The sequence below is a fragment of the Ooceraea biroi genome, chromosome 1 (genome assembly GCF_003672135.1).
Source record: "Ooceraea biroi isolate clonal line C1 chromosome 1, Obir_v5.4, whole genome shotgun sequence".
NCBI classification, from domain to species: Eukaryota; Metazoa; Arthropoda; class Insecta; order Hymenoptera; family Formicidae; genus Ooceraea; species Ooceraea biroi.
The window spans coordinates 1,548,463-1,564,514 of record NC_039506.1 but is presented as its reverse complement, the minus strand read 5'-3'; the positions used below and the strand labels follow the sequence as shown (position 1 = coordinate 1,564,514).

Sequence of the window (16,052 nt, the reverse complement as noted above, 5' to 3'; positions counted from 1 at the left end):
ATAAAGAGAAAGGTTGCTGTCAGGCAAATGAAGAGAAATTGTCTGTATTAACTCGGCAAACTATGGCGCATTCTTTATTGTTACTTGTTATTTGTCGAATTTTTCATCAATGTAAGACACATAAAATGTGAAAAATAAAATAAGTTTGATAAAATATCGTAAAGCGAATATCGTAAAACATGTATGTACACGTTGTTAATTTCCGTTTAATCGATCTTTTTTGTTTTATTTAAATGTCTAAACTTAAAGAATACGTTATATAATAAAGCGCACGCGCAGATATAGTTGAAGTTGTAAGTTTAATAAAGCGATATATTGCGCAATATAATTTTATCACGAATGACTTAATTAATTCTCAGGTTGACATTTCGATTCGCCAATGTGTAATATGTTCGAAGATGCGATTTTGTGATGAAGATTGGATGAGAGATTTTTCGATGTCCAGGTTTTTGCATTAGAAAACGTCAAGTCAATTCATTGTAAGATACAATAGATAATTTTGGTTATATAATTTGAATCTATCATTCGACGAGAGAAAATTATTTGATCATCTCAATAGAAATCTTAATCATCATCATCGCTTAATTAACTTTTTCGGATTTCTACTATTTGACTTATTATTTCAACAACTTCAAAGTGTATATCTTTGGGAACTAAGGTAAATGATACAATCATGCTGCAATACATGTATGTTTTATTATTTTTTTACTGCATGTATCTTTTATGTATATAAATTTTTTCATAATTATATTTGAATGAAAGTATAGACACCTCAGCAATTTTCTATAATAGTTAAGTGTGAAAATAAAGATCTTAACTTATGATCAATGCAATTATTTTTAACACATTAAAGCTTTCTACAAAAATATAATTAACATTTTTCATTAATCAAGTTTTGAACAATTTTTCATCAAAGTCTTAGTAATCAAATCTATATCCAACTAGATTTCATGGGCACTCTGTAGAAAACACAAATATACGAACGTAATCACATAAATGTATTAAGATTTAATATAGCATAATTCTCTTATATCAGCTAAAAATGATGTTATCTAAAGTGGCGTTCGGAGTGAAAGAGTTAATTCTCGTTTGGACTAAAATAAATAATCTTATTACTTCGGTTATTTAATCGCGGAATTGCGTACGGGTATGTGTGCCCACGCGGTTTTACAATAAAATTTTATTAACGTAGGTATAATCGATAATTATGTAAAGTCGGACCGGTTCGGAGTGCAGATAGTTTATCTAACGAATATTAGAAGTTGATATCGTCGCATTTGCGGGTTTTCTTTCCGTGAGTTAGTGATCCGCGACTGGCAGCTTCGTTACGAATTTTCCGAATACGAATTTGTTTACGTAAAAGGAGAAAGGGGTAGTAATTGTCGCGGAGAGGGCGTAATCGCTCTCGTAAAGGCTACGTGGTTTTTACGTAAGCATACATATTACACGCGTTTATTGTTCCTAGAAGTAAAAAGATGAGCGTTACACACGTAGCTGCGGTTAACTGTGCGGTATCTTCAATCCTCTACTTCAGTTCTTGCGCTTGTAGTAATCCTCGCTGAAACATTCAGTCGCAATGCGTTATGAATATCGAAGAGTAATCCAGTAAGAAATAAAAGAGAAGATAGTTTTATTTGTAAATATAACATTAAGGAAAAGTACTGTTGCGTTATTAAATAGAAAATCATCGATAAAATTAACGAATCATAAAAGTAACAAATTAATATAAAATATAATTAATAAGCAGTTAACGAGAGAAAATATATATACGAAAAAATATTATTAAAGACGTATATTTTCTCAAAAAAGTCGTTATTAAAATTACATATGAGGATCGTTTGATAAATCCGTAGAAAATATATACGTATGTATACATATTGTATTATATCGTGTCGGTTTGATATCAGTGTCGCCATCTCATATATTTTCTAAGAACTTATCGAACGACCCTCATCAAGTACAAGTTTCTACAGAAGCTCGAAAACAAAATACTCACCATCCTTGCACATATTCCGGTTCGGTGCACCTGAAGCTTTCTTCATTGTACACAGTACCGGGTTCGCATTGACCCTTCTGTGGCACCACGCCGTTCTTGCAGATATAGAATTTGGCGCAGTCATCGGGATGCGGATACGTAGGATGTGGCAGGATTCTGCCGGATGGTCCAGCGACGTCACCATCCGGGCAGACAAAACCGTCGTCTAAAACGTCGCGTTTCATGTTCTCACATAAGCGACTAGCGTCTGCTGGCCAGACGCAACTCGACATCTTGGTCTCGTAAATTAATCCGGGCGGACACGGCACCACCTGCGCCACCCCGTCAATGCAGTTGACGAAACGATCGCACGCGGTCGGGTCTTCGTGGCTGAAGATGCCGTTTGCGCGAGGGCAGTCCTTGCTGGGATGCGGCTCCTCTGTTCAATTATGTAAGAATTAATGCAACACTTAATTATGCAATATATTTCAATTATTACATAGTCATTGTACTACTGATTACATAATATTGCGACGTATCATATAATTAATCATATAGAAATAAAGATGTTGAGTGATCGGAGTACGACAGAATTCGTAAAAGAATTCCTTGATTGTTCGTTCATCGAAAAACCGGTTCACCCCGAGTTCTATTTTCGCGACGATATCTGACCGGCCATTCTTCCGATCTGTCGAGCTGCAGAAACATATGTACGTAGATAGAAAAGTTGTAGACTTAGTTTTAAAAAAAGCCTCAACTCTTTGAACATTTACAATAAGTACAACTCGGAAAAGATTTCTATGTCAAATAGAGAATTTCTAGATTTGTAATTCTTGGCCTAAATAAGTCGCACATATAACAGCGAGAATAAAAATAATTTTAAAACTTATAATCTAATATTTTTACGAACAAAGTTGATCGCATGAATGCGTTGATCATTTTGAAGACTTTTATTTTTCTTTTCACTTTTGAGATAAAAAATCTCAGTTTTTTATCAATGAAGATCTAATAATTTTTTATGTGGACTTACGTAAAAGAGTACGGTCGCCACAGGGCACGTTCGCTGGTATGTCGCATAGCTCTTTCTTCGGATTATCGTCCCTGAAGACGAGACCATCCTTGCACAACCTCTCCTCGGCCTGGCCATCAATGCAGGCATAGTAGAGATCGCACTGCTCCGGGTCGGGGAAAAAACCCTTGGCTTCCGGGCACCGAAACTGCGCCCTGCTCAAGGTCACTAGGGTCAGCAGTAAAAGACCACGGAGGACCACGTGCTTTTCCGTCCTCTGCATCCTGAAGGGTGTCTCGAAAATTTTCTCAAACCCTTTCAAATCTTTGTCCCAAAGTTCTTCCTGCAGAGGCTTGCTCTTCTCTTCCTTCCTCTCTCAGTTCTCTTCTTCGTCCTCTTCAGCTTTGGCGACAGCGCGTCGCGACGACGGTAAAACGTGACTGCGGGCCCGAAACGGGTCCTGTTGCGCTCGACGGTCTCGCCACCACCTTGGTGGGTCCTTGTTGCTGCACACATTTCCCGACCCTCCCTTCTCTCAACTGCGCCCCCCTTTTGCCGAAAGTCCTGTCTCTCTCTTTCTATTTGGACCGCAGTCTCGCTGGCCCCTTTTCTCCCGAGTCGCGAGTGCATTCTAATGGATGCATGAGCGCCGGTTTTATTACATCTCGCTATTATCGGCGCAAGGAGATATTCGAGGCACTTCCGGGTGCCGATGACGGCGCGCCGGGGAGTTGCTGCCGCTATCGTTCTGCGATTTGCATCCCCACTTTGCGCGTTCGCTTGCTTCGCGCCCGCATTGCAATCGGGTTGGTTTCGGTCTCGGATCAGTCCTAGATGTTGAACTGAGATACTTTCGAAAGCGGAACGAGAGAAATTGTTTCGTAGACTGAAACACTGCACTGAATGAACTGAAACAATTACCTGTTTGTTTACTTAAATTAATAGAACAATTACGGATAAATTAAATATCTGAATTTACCGTTTTTCTGCATCGCTTGCCGAAGAAAACGAGAGAAGGCTTCGCAAATGTATATGTATGTATATGTATATGATCTCATAAGTTTAACGTAATTATAAAATAGATATAAATCGATGAAGCATATTTATTAATTTTTTATTGAAATGCAAAATTTAAAGTAAACCATTGCAGTATCTTTGCCTTTTATGTGCTACTTACAATCCTGTTTAATACAAAAGTCAGAAACATCGTGATGTACAAGAATGACTATTGAATATCGTCGCATTAAGTGCGTTACGGAATTGAATTCGTGCTTAACGAATAGATTTAATCTTCAAAAATCTTCAGCAAGTGACATTTGCGACAGATGTTTGTGAATTGGAAAGTTAAGTGGAAGAATACCATGCATAACTCAATATATTCACTATGCGAGCGAAATAAGTTGATCTTTCTTCAAGAAAGCGACTTTTTTCATCGAATATGTTACGGAACTAAATTGCGATATTTTTTCTGTTAAAGTTTCTTGTTAAAGTGCTTGTTTTTTTTCTCGTGAATATTCTGTGAATACTTTGTGATTTAGTTAAAAAACGTATGGGTCCTTTACTACATTTTTCGGTTTTTTATCTTCTATATAAAATAGCGTATTTTTCCTACATTATCATTGACCAACATCTGAAAAAAACAGGAGAAATGAATACGAGATTCATCTGTCGTTCTTTGCTAATCAATGCAGTATGGGAAAGAGAAAGAGGAGAGAGAGAGAAAGAATCACTCAACAAAAAACAAGAGAGCAGTTCAAGAGAAAGTGATAGTCGAGCGATCTTACAGGCAGAACGATTCAACTTTTGCACGTTTCTTGAATGCCGAAAATTTATCAACGATAAAATTTCATTTTAATTTACGTTCCCTAAATATATATATTAAATCTATTTAAATAATAATGCCAATTAATTAATCTGAATAAATTTAAGGAAGATAGTATAATTAATATTTGAATGTTTTTATACTTTTAGAAGAATATTGACATTAAAATTATTAATTTTCCGTCTTAATTAAACTAACTTAACTAATTAAAAGATTTCTTCTTGCGAGAAGAATTAATTTTGATGCTATTTCGCAGTATTTTGTTTTGATTGCGAAAAACAGGAGAGGAAGGATTTAATTGTAATTAAGTAGTAGGCATAAAGTAAAAATAAAATGTATTCCAAGGCATTCAAATGGCTAAACACACACATGGGATTACACGCTGAGCGAAGTGAGTGACACGTGATTAGAGTAAATGTGAGGGCGTCCCGATGCGGGACAGATGAACGTCAACGACTTCCTTACGGCTTCTTGTCGTCGTCCTTGTACCAGTCCTCGCTGCAAGGCAAACAACAATTACTGACTTTCTCGACCTTTTAACTAAAGCGTGATATAGTAGTAGTCGATCAATGATGACATAATGTATTTATGATTTAGAGATACTATCAGAAATAAAGAAAACAAAGAAATAGTTAAAAAGTAACGATTTAAATAATTCTTTCTACAAAATTAAAATCCAGATTAAATTTTAGATGAAAAATAAAAAACAATTTTGGTTGCAAAAATGAGATTCTCTTAACTGATCAATTATGATCATGTTTAGAGAATACTAAGGAAAGTCACATGCATATCACTTATTTAATCGCTTTTGACGATAATTATTCATTCTAACAAAATTTGGAACAAAGCAATAACTTAATAATAATATATATAAATAATGCACGATATCGTACCATCCAGGGACATTTTCGGGTGCATCGCACCTCTGTTGCTCTTCATTGTAGACGGTACCATCGCTGCAACCTTGTTCGCGTGGCGTCACGCCGTTCAGACATACGTAGAATTTCTGGCAGTCTTCAGGGTGCGCGAACTTGGGGTGATCGACCAACATGCCTCTGCTGTCCACTTGACTCTCGGTCGGACACTCAAAGCCATCCTTTAGTTTCTTACCCATGATTCCACAGCCCTGTATCGCATGATTTATTCTTGTATTTAGCATCGTCATATTAGAGTGTATCTTAACAATTTTTCTTAAAGGAGTTTTGGTAATAGCTTCCTAAAGTTTATTATATTTTATTTAATTTAAGGATTTAAGTATTTCTGGAAATAAGTTTGCAGTTTTTTCTTCGCCAGATTTGGCTTTGTCAAGTATAATTCCTTTTTTATTTATTTCCTATTTCTTTTTGCTAATTTTTGGTTTTCAATTTCTAGTTTCTAGTACTATAATACTATTATAATAAGAATTTTCTCCTCCTCCTTGATAATTATATTAAATAGAGAATTAACATTCTATTAAAACCACGTTCACTTATAAGATAAGATTAATCGAACCTTCGAGATGTTGTTATCGACATCTTCGAAATACGGATTTTCAAGATCAATATTCCGGTATTAGCTTTTCAGAATAGAACGTCCATCCATTACAGTCACTAATGGCTAGAAAAAATTTCAGACTCGTCGCGGAAGATCCGTAATTGTAATTGAGAGAAAGTACGTGCGCTGACTACATGTATTAGAAGTACTTTCTCTCAAAGATTTAGCGGAGAAGATAGAGGTTTCGCAATTTTTTAAAATTTCGAACAGATTTCTTCAAATTTCTGTCGAAACTAATTTGAAGTATATGACGTATTGGCATACGGAACACGTTACTGATGACATTACGACGAAATTTCTAGTGCTAACAATTCTGTAAATGTATTAGCATGTTTTACATAGACAAAGGTAGAGAAAATAAAAAAAGTCTTCGATAACTGTTTACCTCACGACCTGCGCTATCAGGCCACACACATGTTCCGCTATACTCGTCGAAGTGCAATCCGGTGGTACAGGTGATCTCAATCGCTTCTCCGTCGATGCAGTTGTAGAAGACGTTGCACACCGATGGATCAGGATGCGCGAAAAAGCCGTTTCGTCGTGGACACTTCTTCGTCGGTTGCGGAGGTTCTATTAATAAAGATCCTCAATTAGGCAGCTTCAATCAGTTAAATATAAATTGAGATAGCATGAAATTGCTATAAGAGCTACTAACAAGAATATTATTGTTTATATGTATATGTATATAATACATATAAACTACTTTACATATTATAAGATCAATTAGTTGTTCAAGTTGAGCTGTTCAATGTCGACTAGTTTTTTAGTAGATTCCGAGATATTCGAAATATTATTATAATTTATTTATAGAATCTTACGTAATTCGAGACGGTCGCCGCAATCGACGTTGAAGACGTGGTCACACTTGTTGACCTTACGATTCAGCGGATCGAACACGAGACCGTCCGGGCACAATTTTTCCGTCGCAATGCCATCGTTGCAGTCGTAGTACTTGTCGCATTGCCTGCTATCTTCATATTGGCCGTCCTTGCTGGGGCAATTGAACGCCGCGTCTGTAACATTGTCGACCGCGGTAATGCTTTCGCGGTTTTTTTCCGCGGCCGCGGGCGGAAATTAATCTCGATCTCCACTGGCATTTCCGGTAGACGAAGGCGGTTGAACCCGTTCTACCTGTCGTCGATTCTCGACGATCGGCACTATTTCGTCGTTCGTTACGTAATTTTGTCTCGGCCGCGCTCTGAAATGTACTTATGCAATTCACTGAACGAGAGAACTGACATTTACGCTTTAGAAAGTTTGCTCTCGCACTGTCTCCGTGCTTAGCTAAGTGTAATGGGCATTTTTGCTGGTTCTCGACGTGCCGTTACTCTCTTTCGCATTTTTCTCTGCTCGATGATCACTTATAACTGGTATATAAGTAGTCGATTCGATTTTCCTTTTTATTCAAATAAGGATACTGTCTCATCGCGTAGTTATTACCGAAAGAATAAATTATTCCAAGAGAAATTAGATAATTGCTTGAGCAAATAGCTGATATCCAGGAGAAAGTGCTTGAGGAAACGCCGATACCACTAATTTCATAATCGACTCGAGAAGTATGTCGTTTAATTAATCATATATAATTCATATCAGATTTTATTAAACTTTATAACTTACTTTATAAATTAAAGTTATTAATTTATTAAAGTCATCTTAAATCGTCACGAACACGAATATTTTCCGATAACATTAATATGTTGTAATATAATCAACAATTAATTTTATGAAAGTAACAATAATTAATTTTTTAATGTCGCAAGAGATCAAGAGTTTTAATGATATTTTATAATTATAACCGATTATTACCGATACAAAAATTACTTTTCACGATCTGTTGGAGAATTTCTGTGTCTCACTCTCGTTTGCGCAACGGCCAGATTAATGATCGATACTCACGTGTCAGCGCGATCGCGCCCAGCAACGTGACGATACCAGCCGTGATCATATTGCCGGTTCGCGTTTCCTTGTCACGCGATAATTCTAGATCGCACTGAGGTTACACTGAAACGGGCTAAATTAAGCTATCTAATTTTTGGTCCCTCTTTGGATTGGCGTCGCGGAACTGCAGCTCTTCGGCTACTCGCCGGCTGAGTATACCCCGTGGATCCCCACTAGGTACCGCACGGATCCCACTTTCGCCGTCACTTTTCATCGATGGACACTCGTTGAGAATGAAGATCGAGAAGACAAGAGAGAGAAAACGAGAGGAAGAATGAAAGAGAGAGGGACAGAGAAAGGGACTTTTACCCTTCTCACTTCTCTCGTCACTCTCACTGTAATGTCCTTCGTCGCGTTTATTTTTCCAAGAGAAAAATGCAAATTGCAATGCGTTGCTGCGCGATGACAATCATGTCCGGGTAAACGCCCGGGCCTGGCATTAAGACATCCGGTGGATAATAGTAGCAATTTCACCAATATTTTAGTTACACTGTCATCATTGCCACCTGAAGAGAAGATTGAAGATGTATATATTAATCTGTCAGAGATCAAACAGAGAAGAAATAATTTCTATGGTGTTCTCTTACAAAGAATTCTGGTAAAAGCTCCTTGAACAAATATATAGAAAATAGCATATTAGAAAATCAGAAACTCTAGGCAAAAAGGCTGAAAGATATCAAAATCTATAAGAAAATATTAATGTTCTCAAGGCATTTGCTTTCGTTTTGAAACGAAATTTAAAATGAGAGATATTAAGTCACGCATCGTTGGTTGTGGTTTAACAGGAAGTAGCAATTTTTTGTTAAGCTTTCTTGCTTTGACTACCGTTTAACATTCACCTTCGCTTCGATTGTTTCGTAAAACTGACTTTTGCGGCTATTGTCTGTTAAACTATTGGCAGGAAAATTTTCTTTGCGCTAGTACAGCGATGCTCTTCCGGTTTTGCTCCGTTTCCATCCGTCTTCCGATGTTTTTCCGCGGGAAAGTGACAACTCGATTCGGTCAGTGACGTTTATCAAGCCATCGATTAAATTGTCACCACGGAAATGTCACTTAAAATCCAATGCAATTTTACTACAGATCGTAAAAATAACTGTTAAATAAAATTTGGATTTCTTAAAAAATCAAATTGAATTGAAATATTTTATGTCTTAAGTTATTATAGAATTGACATAATTTTATTTATTTATTTCTTTTAAACTTCATGAATAAATTAACATTTTAAATTAATTTAAATTTTATTTTGTTAAGTACGAGTATACTTACTATTTCTCTATTTAATAAGCTAATAAAAAAGAGGTTGGGTATATATATGTATGTAGTAGACGATAGTAATTATATACTAATATTATATGATAAACAAGGAATACATAGTCTCTTCGACTTATATAAACTGATTTTTGATCTTCATGCTTACGAAAGCATTACGTTAGGAAAGCATTACGAAAGGATTTCAGAAATGTTTCCTACATGAGAAATGCAAAGAACGTCGGTCAATATTGTACTTTCACTGCTCACGAGAATTTAACACGCGATCTGAATTTATTGCGGAGAGTTCTTTGATCCTTGATTTGTGTCACTATGATCAATTGAAGTCGTTAACAAAATTTGTCTCTTGATTTTGCAAAGAACAGAACAGAAATAAGTGTCATAATTAGAAGTACAAAACTAGTTTCAACAACATAATATTTAAGGATTTAGATAATTGTTTTTTTAAATTATCTCTCTCTCTCTCTCTCTACCGTTCTTCTATTCTTCTTAAATTATTTAAAACATAAATTATGACGTTTTATTTTAAATGGATTAATTTAAATATAAGATTTGCAACTGTGTTTTTAAAAACATATTTGTATTAAAGATAAGTTTATTATTGCACATAATGAGACAGTTTAAAAATAAAGAGACTTAAAAAATTATGCATCTAATCTAAAAATTCGACTATTCAGTCGGCCTACTGCCTTTTCTTCTGCTTGGACCACCGGTAGGTCTGGGTTTCGGTGGTGGATTCTCCAAAGCATCCAATTCTTCGTCAGTCAGTTGACCTTTGTACCAGTCTTTGCTGTAATTAAATTAATTGCTTCAGTCTCTTAGTAGTAGTATAACAAAAAAGAAATTTGAAAACTTTTATTGAGAAATATCAAAAATCACATAAATCAGTAAGACAGTAATATAGTAGATACATATATTTGATATATATTTGATATTATGTAAAATGTGTTTATGAGTTAAATGTTTTTGACTCTTCGAGGCTTCGCATGCATGTATATGACGCAATTTAGATATAATTGAGAATGAAGAATATCTTTTTTTTGGCTTTAATTATTATATCCTGTTCTGTGGTGTACAAAAGAATCAAATTTCATATAAAAAGTCAATATAAATATAATCTCTCGCAGATTTAGATTTAATTCTTGATTTTATACATTAAGATATAAATTTTGACAGTCCATTAATTTTTGTTCTACTTGCATGCTTATATATTTTTCATTTAATGTGATTTCTTTGAATTCATGTTTTACATCAAAGAGCCATTGAAATTTAAAATTACGTTTATCGCTACTCGTATTGCAAAATGTAAGTCGTACCATTCGGGTATCTTCCTAGCCCAATCGCATTTTCCGGTGCGCTCGTCAAATGCCTGGCCAAGTTTGCATCCACTTCGCCTTGGTACCTCACCGTTGACGCACACATAGAAGTATTGGCAGTCTTCCGTATCCGGGTAACGCGGGTGCGTCGCGGCCACGGACTCGTCGACCTTCGGGCAGGTGAAATTGAAGAGCTCGCGGGAACCGCAACCCTTTTTCTGCGCCTCGTCCGGCCAATTGCAGATGCCAGTCTTCTCTGAGAAGACCAGGCCATCTGGGCACGTGATCATGTTGAATTTGCCCTCCACACAGTAATAGAAGGTGTTGCAGTTCCTGGGATCCTCATGAGCAAAGTAGCCATGCATGCGAGGACAATGCGGTGACGGTTGTGGCTTTTCTGTGAGAAAAGAGTGAATATACATACATTAACGGAATAAAAACTTTCCTTTTTTATATATTATAAAAACGAGTGAAATATTCTCCAAATAACAATTACTAAATAATGTTTTGAGATTTTTGATAAAATTGGTTGATCTCGTAAGCAATACACTGTAATAAAAGTGAAGTAATGGAAGTGCTTGCTCACGTAATTTCGGTCTCTTCGAGCAATCGATACCGAACGGCAGATCACATTTCTCATGTTGCGGACTGAAGTCATTGAAAACAAGACCATCGGGGCAAAGCTTTTCCGTAATCTTGCCATCTCGACAGTCATAATATTTATCGCATTGTTCCGCGTCCGGGAAGTATCCGTTCGGCTCCGGACATTGATCTAGAAGCTCATCATCGTCGTCATATTCCTCTTCAGCAGCTGGCTCTTGTTTCTTCGGTGTTGTTGCTAAAGCGGCCTTCCGGCGACTTTGTTCGGCGGCTTCTTGCTTCCTCGTCAGAGCAGTGACGGCTCCTGTGATAAAACTTGTATTATAAGGACAAATAAAAAATATAAAACATATTTTCTAAAATATTCAACGTATAATTTAATTAAATGAAAATATCTCGTAGAGAAATTGTTTATTTAATTATCATAAATAAAAAATCGAAAATTGCCAGTAAAATTATTATAAATAATAAATTTAAAAATAAAACTGATTTACTAAATTATTTTACAATAAGTTGACCATCTTTACGATATCATTAATTAATTTTCCCAATCGCCGATAACTTTTTGCCATGAGTGCGATTTAGCAAAAAGAAGAATAAAAGGGAAGGATAAGGAAGAGAATAAAAGAAAAGAAGAGCGAATGTTAACACGGAGGGTCGACTGGTCTTTCGAACGCGTTTTCAAGGCGACACGTCGTCTGCGTCCCTGAAGAAACGCCGATCGACCTCGCGAGCGCGAGCGAAGAAAGCGAGAAAGTGGCCAAGCACTCGTATGTATGCACACCCGGTCGGTCGATCGGCCAGAACTTAATGTCGCTTAATCGTTTCGGCTTGGTGGCTTTCGAGCGTGATTTCACACAAGGTGGTAAAGATATTTAATCAGACAATAATAGAGATGGTATTAAATAGCATCCATCTTCGAAAATCTTTTTCTTTTCTTCAAAAAATATATAATATTGTCTTATTTTTAAATTAAATTAGACATAGAAATTATTTAGTTGTATTTAGTTTAATGATCTTTAAGCAATGTGAAATATAGGTAAAATTACAAATTAAATATAAATATAAATAACATGAAACTTGATAACTTGATTCAAGTTTTTATTTTAATATTATATATTTTACAAACAAATTACGACTTTATATCTTTTATTAATTGCGTTTCACTCATTTTATCACGAAATCTCTCAAAGGAATCAATAAATGAGTTTATGCGAAGAGCTTGATAATTTTCTATATTTTCTTTTCGGCATGTATGTTATACATATGGCACATGCAAACAAGTTTTCACTTTCTCGATAATGCAAATTATTTTAATCACAATCGATAATGTCAAATAAAAACAAAATCACACATTACAAAGATAAACATGTTATCGCCACATTTTACACTACTATGTATTACAATAGTAAAAACTTAATTAAAAGTTATCACAAGATTAAACTTTGCTTAGAAATTATTAGTCACTCGATTCCAATTTACATTGATAATATAAATTGTGATAAGAGCTCACCGAGACAAATCAGAAGACAAAGAGCTTCCGTCTTCATCCTGAAACGAAGGATGACGCTGATTAAAAGAGAGAGTGATGTCACTTGTGTGATGCTCCAGTCTTGGTAACGTGGTGGAATTGATGACTAGAGACTACTGGGTCTCGTCGAATGGTCGTTGCGGCCTTATATGCGACCCCCACTTTATCTTCCACGAGGTTACAACACTTGGTGATCACTTAGGTCTATGGAGAACCGTTGATCCTCTACGTACGTATATGCATACTACACAACAGAATGCTAAATTTCTGACTTACAAAATTATTTATAATAATTTCTTCTTTCCTTGGAAATTGTCCTACTTGCGCAATTAAATTAATGGAGTATTTAATGTGATTACTTAATATATTGTACCTAAAAGAATAAATATCGAGATTAGAATTTTGTCACAACTCTTTCTTTCACAGATTATAACAATTTGAAATTAAAATGGAATTTAACGAAAAAAAGTCAAAAGTTCTAAGGGTGATGAACGCAGTGTAGTCCCGCAAAAATTAAGATTTCCTGGCAACCTTAACAGCGAGTTACCTGCGAGGTATTTTTAGGACATCAAAGTTATTCCACCCATCGAGGAAACGACGTGAAATTCCAGTTTCGTCTCTTGCTGTTTCCAGTTTTCGTCTTTGTTTATTATTACCCACCGCATGAGAAATAAACACTTATTCTGTTTTACAAACTCATTTTAGCAAAAATCTTTTCCAAATAATAATATGTATACTCACTAGTTTCTTTTAGTAATATACAAAATGTGATATTATGAAAACATAAAATTTATTATGATAAAAAGTGGATATCCATAAAAGTTTTAATTCTTAATTTAAAGAAATAATAATTTGGAGCGATAAAAGAATATTTGACTGTTTTAATTATATCTTTAGATCTGAAATTATTTAGTAAAACAGTTTAATTCTCTACTTAATTCTCTTACTCGTATATTTTGCCTTACGATATTTTGCTTCGTTCGCCGTGATTTATTTAGAAAGGTGAAGAGTTGCATGTGATCTCGACTCCATATGATGTAGTCACGACTATGGAAAATAGTGAGTCGGGAAAAGGTCGTCACTTATGAAACTATTCTTTTTGCAAGTTGATGCATCAAAATATAATATCGCAATCCTTTGATAATAAATGAACTCTATGTCTCTTCTTATTTCAAAATATCTAAGTTCTTGTTACATACATTTTAAAATAGTATAATTTGTTCATTTTTATATTTATTGTACAAGTCCAGAGCTTTTCTATCCGATATTTCTCTTTATTGTCTTACCTTAATATGAAGTCTTTTCGTCCCACCAACCTGCCGGGTGTTCTCTGATCCACCACTTTCTCAATTCCTCGTAGAGTAATATAATAATAGCATACGGTATCCCGAGTAACCACCATTCCGGTCTCAAGGAACATGTTTTCAGGATACTTAGGCCCAACAGTCGTTTGGGTAGAAAACCGTTCTGCCATCACGCATGAAATACGTAGCGAAACCCGCGCAGACTTGTGATCACTTTGAGGTATCCTGAAGAATGAACAGAAAAGAGTAATAGTAGTAATATAGAGGGATTCTGTTTCCCCTCTATTCTTTTGCGAAATGAAGCAACAATCAACGTTCTTGCAAAGCTATCATAGATGCTTTAATTCTGTAAGAGTATTTTTGCAAAATTATGGAAAGCGAGAAAGAGAACAAACTTTGATCGTACGGTCTTATCATCTTATTTTGCGCGAGAGTTCCGGTCTTGTCGCTGCAGATAACAGCGGTACATCCCAAGGTCTCGATGGCCTCGAGATTCCTCACCAGACAGTTGGCCATCCTCTTGGCGGTCAAGGTCAAGCTGACAGGGCAGCCGTGGCGATGATGCCCTCCGGCACATTCGCTACGATAATGCCGATTAAAAACATTACCGAGTCGATCCAGTCATAGCCCATTGCCGCATGGACATGACGAAGAACGAGACACCCAGCAAGAGATCAATTTCACGAAGCGACCTCTCTCTCTTTGGAGAGAGAGAGACGTAGGTCGGGTTGGCCACTCTGTCCGTCATCGTGTGATCGCCTACAACGCCTTTTTCGCTACCTGTTAAATCAGTACGATGATTGTCGCATATACGTAGATGTTTGATGAATTTCATATCTTTTCACGACTTTTTGATAGTATTTTGAGTAATGAGAAATTTTTGTTTCTTTAAAGCGATTACCTTTGATGACGTTCGTAGAGAAAAACACCATGTTCATGACATTTCCCGTTTGCCGAATGTTAGTTGTCCGTATCAACGGTATTGATTCGCCCGTAATCGACGCATTGCCAACTTTCAAACCTTTATTTAAAAAGCCCAAAAAGCATAAATGTAAATAATTGGATAACATGCTCAGAATTATTATTAAGTCATTAATTAAGCAATCCGAGTTGCATCTAGATGACAATATCGTAACGATATTTTGGAGAATTTTCTTTTTTAAAAGTTGCCTACTATAAAATTACAATACAGGACAATGTTGCGCTGTCGTAAGTATATTTAGTTTGATTCATTATTATTTGAATGTAATTCGTATTACTTAATAATTAGTTAACGTGTTACGTTATATATTTTAATTTAATTTAATTAGAATTTTTTACATCTTTCTTCGTATTCGCATCTTTTTCCCAAGCGATATATTCTCTCAATTTCCTTTTGATAAAGAATCAAGTAACGCGCAAAATCGGCAGAAGTCTTCGATTGAGCAAGGAGAAAGGCTTGTTTTTTTCCGCAGAGAAACGAGAAATTCTCACGTGATGCAGTGTGGTAGGACACATATCTTACCTCGACATTCCAGGATCCTAATGTCTCCAGCAGGACGATGTCCCCAACCACCAGTTCGGCGGTCCCTTTCTCCCGCAGGATCTTGGCTCGCTCTGGCAGCATTTGTTGAAACGACTCCACGATGCGCGAGCTTTTCGAGTCCTCGCGACGCGACGCCGCGACGATCATCGACAGTAGTAATGCAGTCAAATGTGGGGAATGTATATCTTTTTTATTTTGATCTCTTTATTTTAAGATATACAAACTTTAAC

The 16,052-nt window shown here is 36.0% G+C and overlaps 3 protein-coding genes across 8 annotated transcripts; all 3 read right to left on the bottom strand.

Annotated features, from left to right (window-relative positions):
• Nucleotides 1–127: 127 nt before the first annotated feature.
• LOC105280248 (protein obstructor-E-like) lies at nt 128–4,886 on the bottom strand. The gene is made up of 3 exons (XM_011340595.2): nt 3,006–4,886; nt 1,997–2,414; nt 128–1,558 (listed from the first exon to the last, which is right to left on the bottom strand). Exons 1-3 carry the CDS (start codon nt 3,265–3,267, stop codon nt 1,531–1,533), a joined length of 708 nt encoding a protein of 235 aa, XP_011338897.1. The 5' UTR covers nt 3,268–4,886; the 3' UTR covers nt 128–1,530.
• A 238-nt stretch (nt 4,887–5,124) lies between these two features.
• Nucleotides 5,125–8,425, bottom strand: LOC105280246 (protein obstructor-E). The gene is made up of 5 exons (XM_011340594.3): nt 8,236–8,425; nt 7,158–7,352; nt 6,725–6,909; nt 5,700–5,932; nt 5,125–5,304 (listed from the first exon to the last, which is right to left on the bottom strand). The coding sequence occupies exons 1-5, from the start codon at nt 8,282–8,284 to the stop codon at nt 5,268–5,270; spliced, it is 699 nt and encodes a 232-aa protein (XP_011338896.1). The 5' UTR covers nt 8,285–8,425; the 3' UTR covers nt 5,125–5,267.
• Nucleotides 8,426–10,106: 1,681 nt separating this feature from the next.
• Nucleotides 10,107–15,908, bottom strand: LOC105280245 (protein obstructor-E-like). 6 transcript variants are annotated; one of them, XM_011340589.3, is made up of 8 exons: nt 15,802–15,908; nt 15,199–15,318; nt 14,704–15,077; nt 14,280–14,522; nt 12,976–13,013; nt 11,449–11,766; nt 10,863–11,259; nt 10,107–10,336 (listed from the first exon to the last, which is right to left on the bottom strand). In XM_011340589.3, the coding sequence occupies exons 3-8, from the start codon at nt 14,811–14,813 to the stop codon at nt 10,216–10,218; spliced, it is 1,227 nt and encodes a 408-aa protein (XP_011338891.1). In that variant the 5' UTR covers nt 14,814–15,077; nt 15,199–15,318; nt 15,802–15,908; the 3' UTR covers nt 10,107–10,215. The 6 variants fall into 6 exon arrangements, with proteins under 6 accessions (XP_011338891.1, XP_011338893.1, XP_011338894.1 ...); XM_011340591.3 differs by lacking the exons at nt 14,704–15,077; nt 15,199–15,318; nt 15,802–15,908 and having other exon boundaries at nt 12,976–13,197; nt 13,270–14,422; XM_011340592.3 differs by lacking the exons at nt 14,704–15,077; nt 15,199–15,318; nt 15,802–15,908 and having other exon boundaries at nt 13,270–14,422.
• Between the last annotated feature and the right edge of the window lie 144 nt (nt 15,909–16,052).

Bases quoted from the DNA above. Each gene is read 5' to 3' on its own strand.
- LOC105280248 (XM_011340595.2), bottom strand. From the start codon at position 3,267: ATGCAGAGGACGGAAAAGCACGTGGTCCTCCGTGGTCTTTTACTGCTG. The intron at 2,415-3,005 runs GTAAGTCCACAT...ATAATTGAACAG, and splicing joins TGGCGACCGTACTCTTTTAC to AGGAGCCGCATCCCAGCAAG. The intron at 1,559-1,996 runs GTGAGTATTTTG...TGAATGTTTCAG, and splicing joins CCGGAATATGTGCAAGGATG to CGAGGATTACTACAAGCGCA.
- LOC105280246 (XM_011340594.3), bottom strand. From the start codon at position 8,284: ATGATCACGGCTGGTATCGTCACGTTGCTGGGCGCGATCGCGCTGACA. The intron at 7,353-8,235 runs GTGAGTATCGAT...ACAATGTTACAG, and splicing joins GGGCGCGATCGCGCTGACAC to ACGCGGCGTTCAATTGCCCC. The intron at 6,910-7,157 runs GTAAGATTCTAT...CTTTATTAATAG, and splicing joins CGGCGACCGTCTCGAATTAC to AACCTCCGCAACCGACGAAG.
- LOC105280245 (XM_011340589.3), bottom strand. From the start codon at position 14,813: ATGGCCAACTGTCTGGTGAGGAATCTCGAGGCCATCGAGACCTTGGGA. The intron at 11,767-12,975 runs GTGAGCTCTTAT...GTTTTATCACAG, and splicing joins TTGTCTTCTGATTTGTCTCG to GAGCCGTCACTGCTCTGACG. The intron at 11,260-11,448 runs GTGAGCAAGCAC...CTTTTCTCACAG, and splicing joins CTCGAAGAGACCGAAATTAC to AAAAGCCACAACCGTCACCG.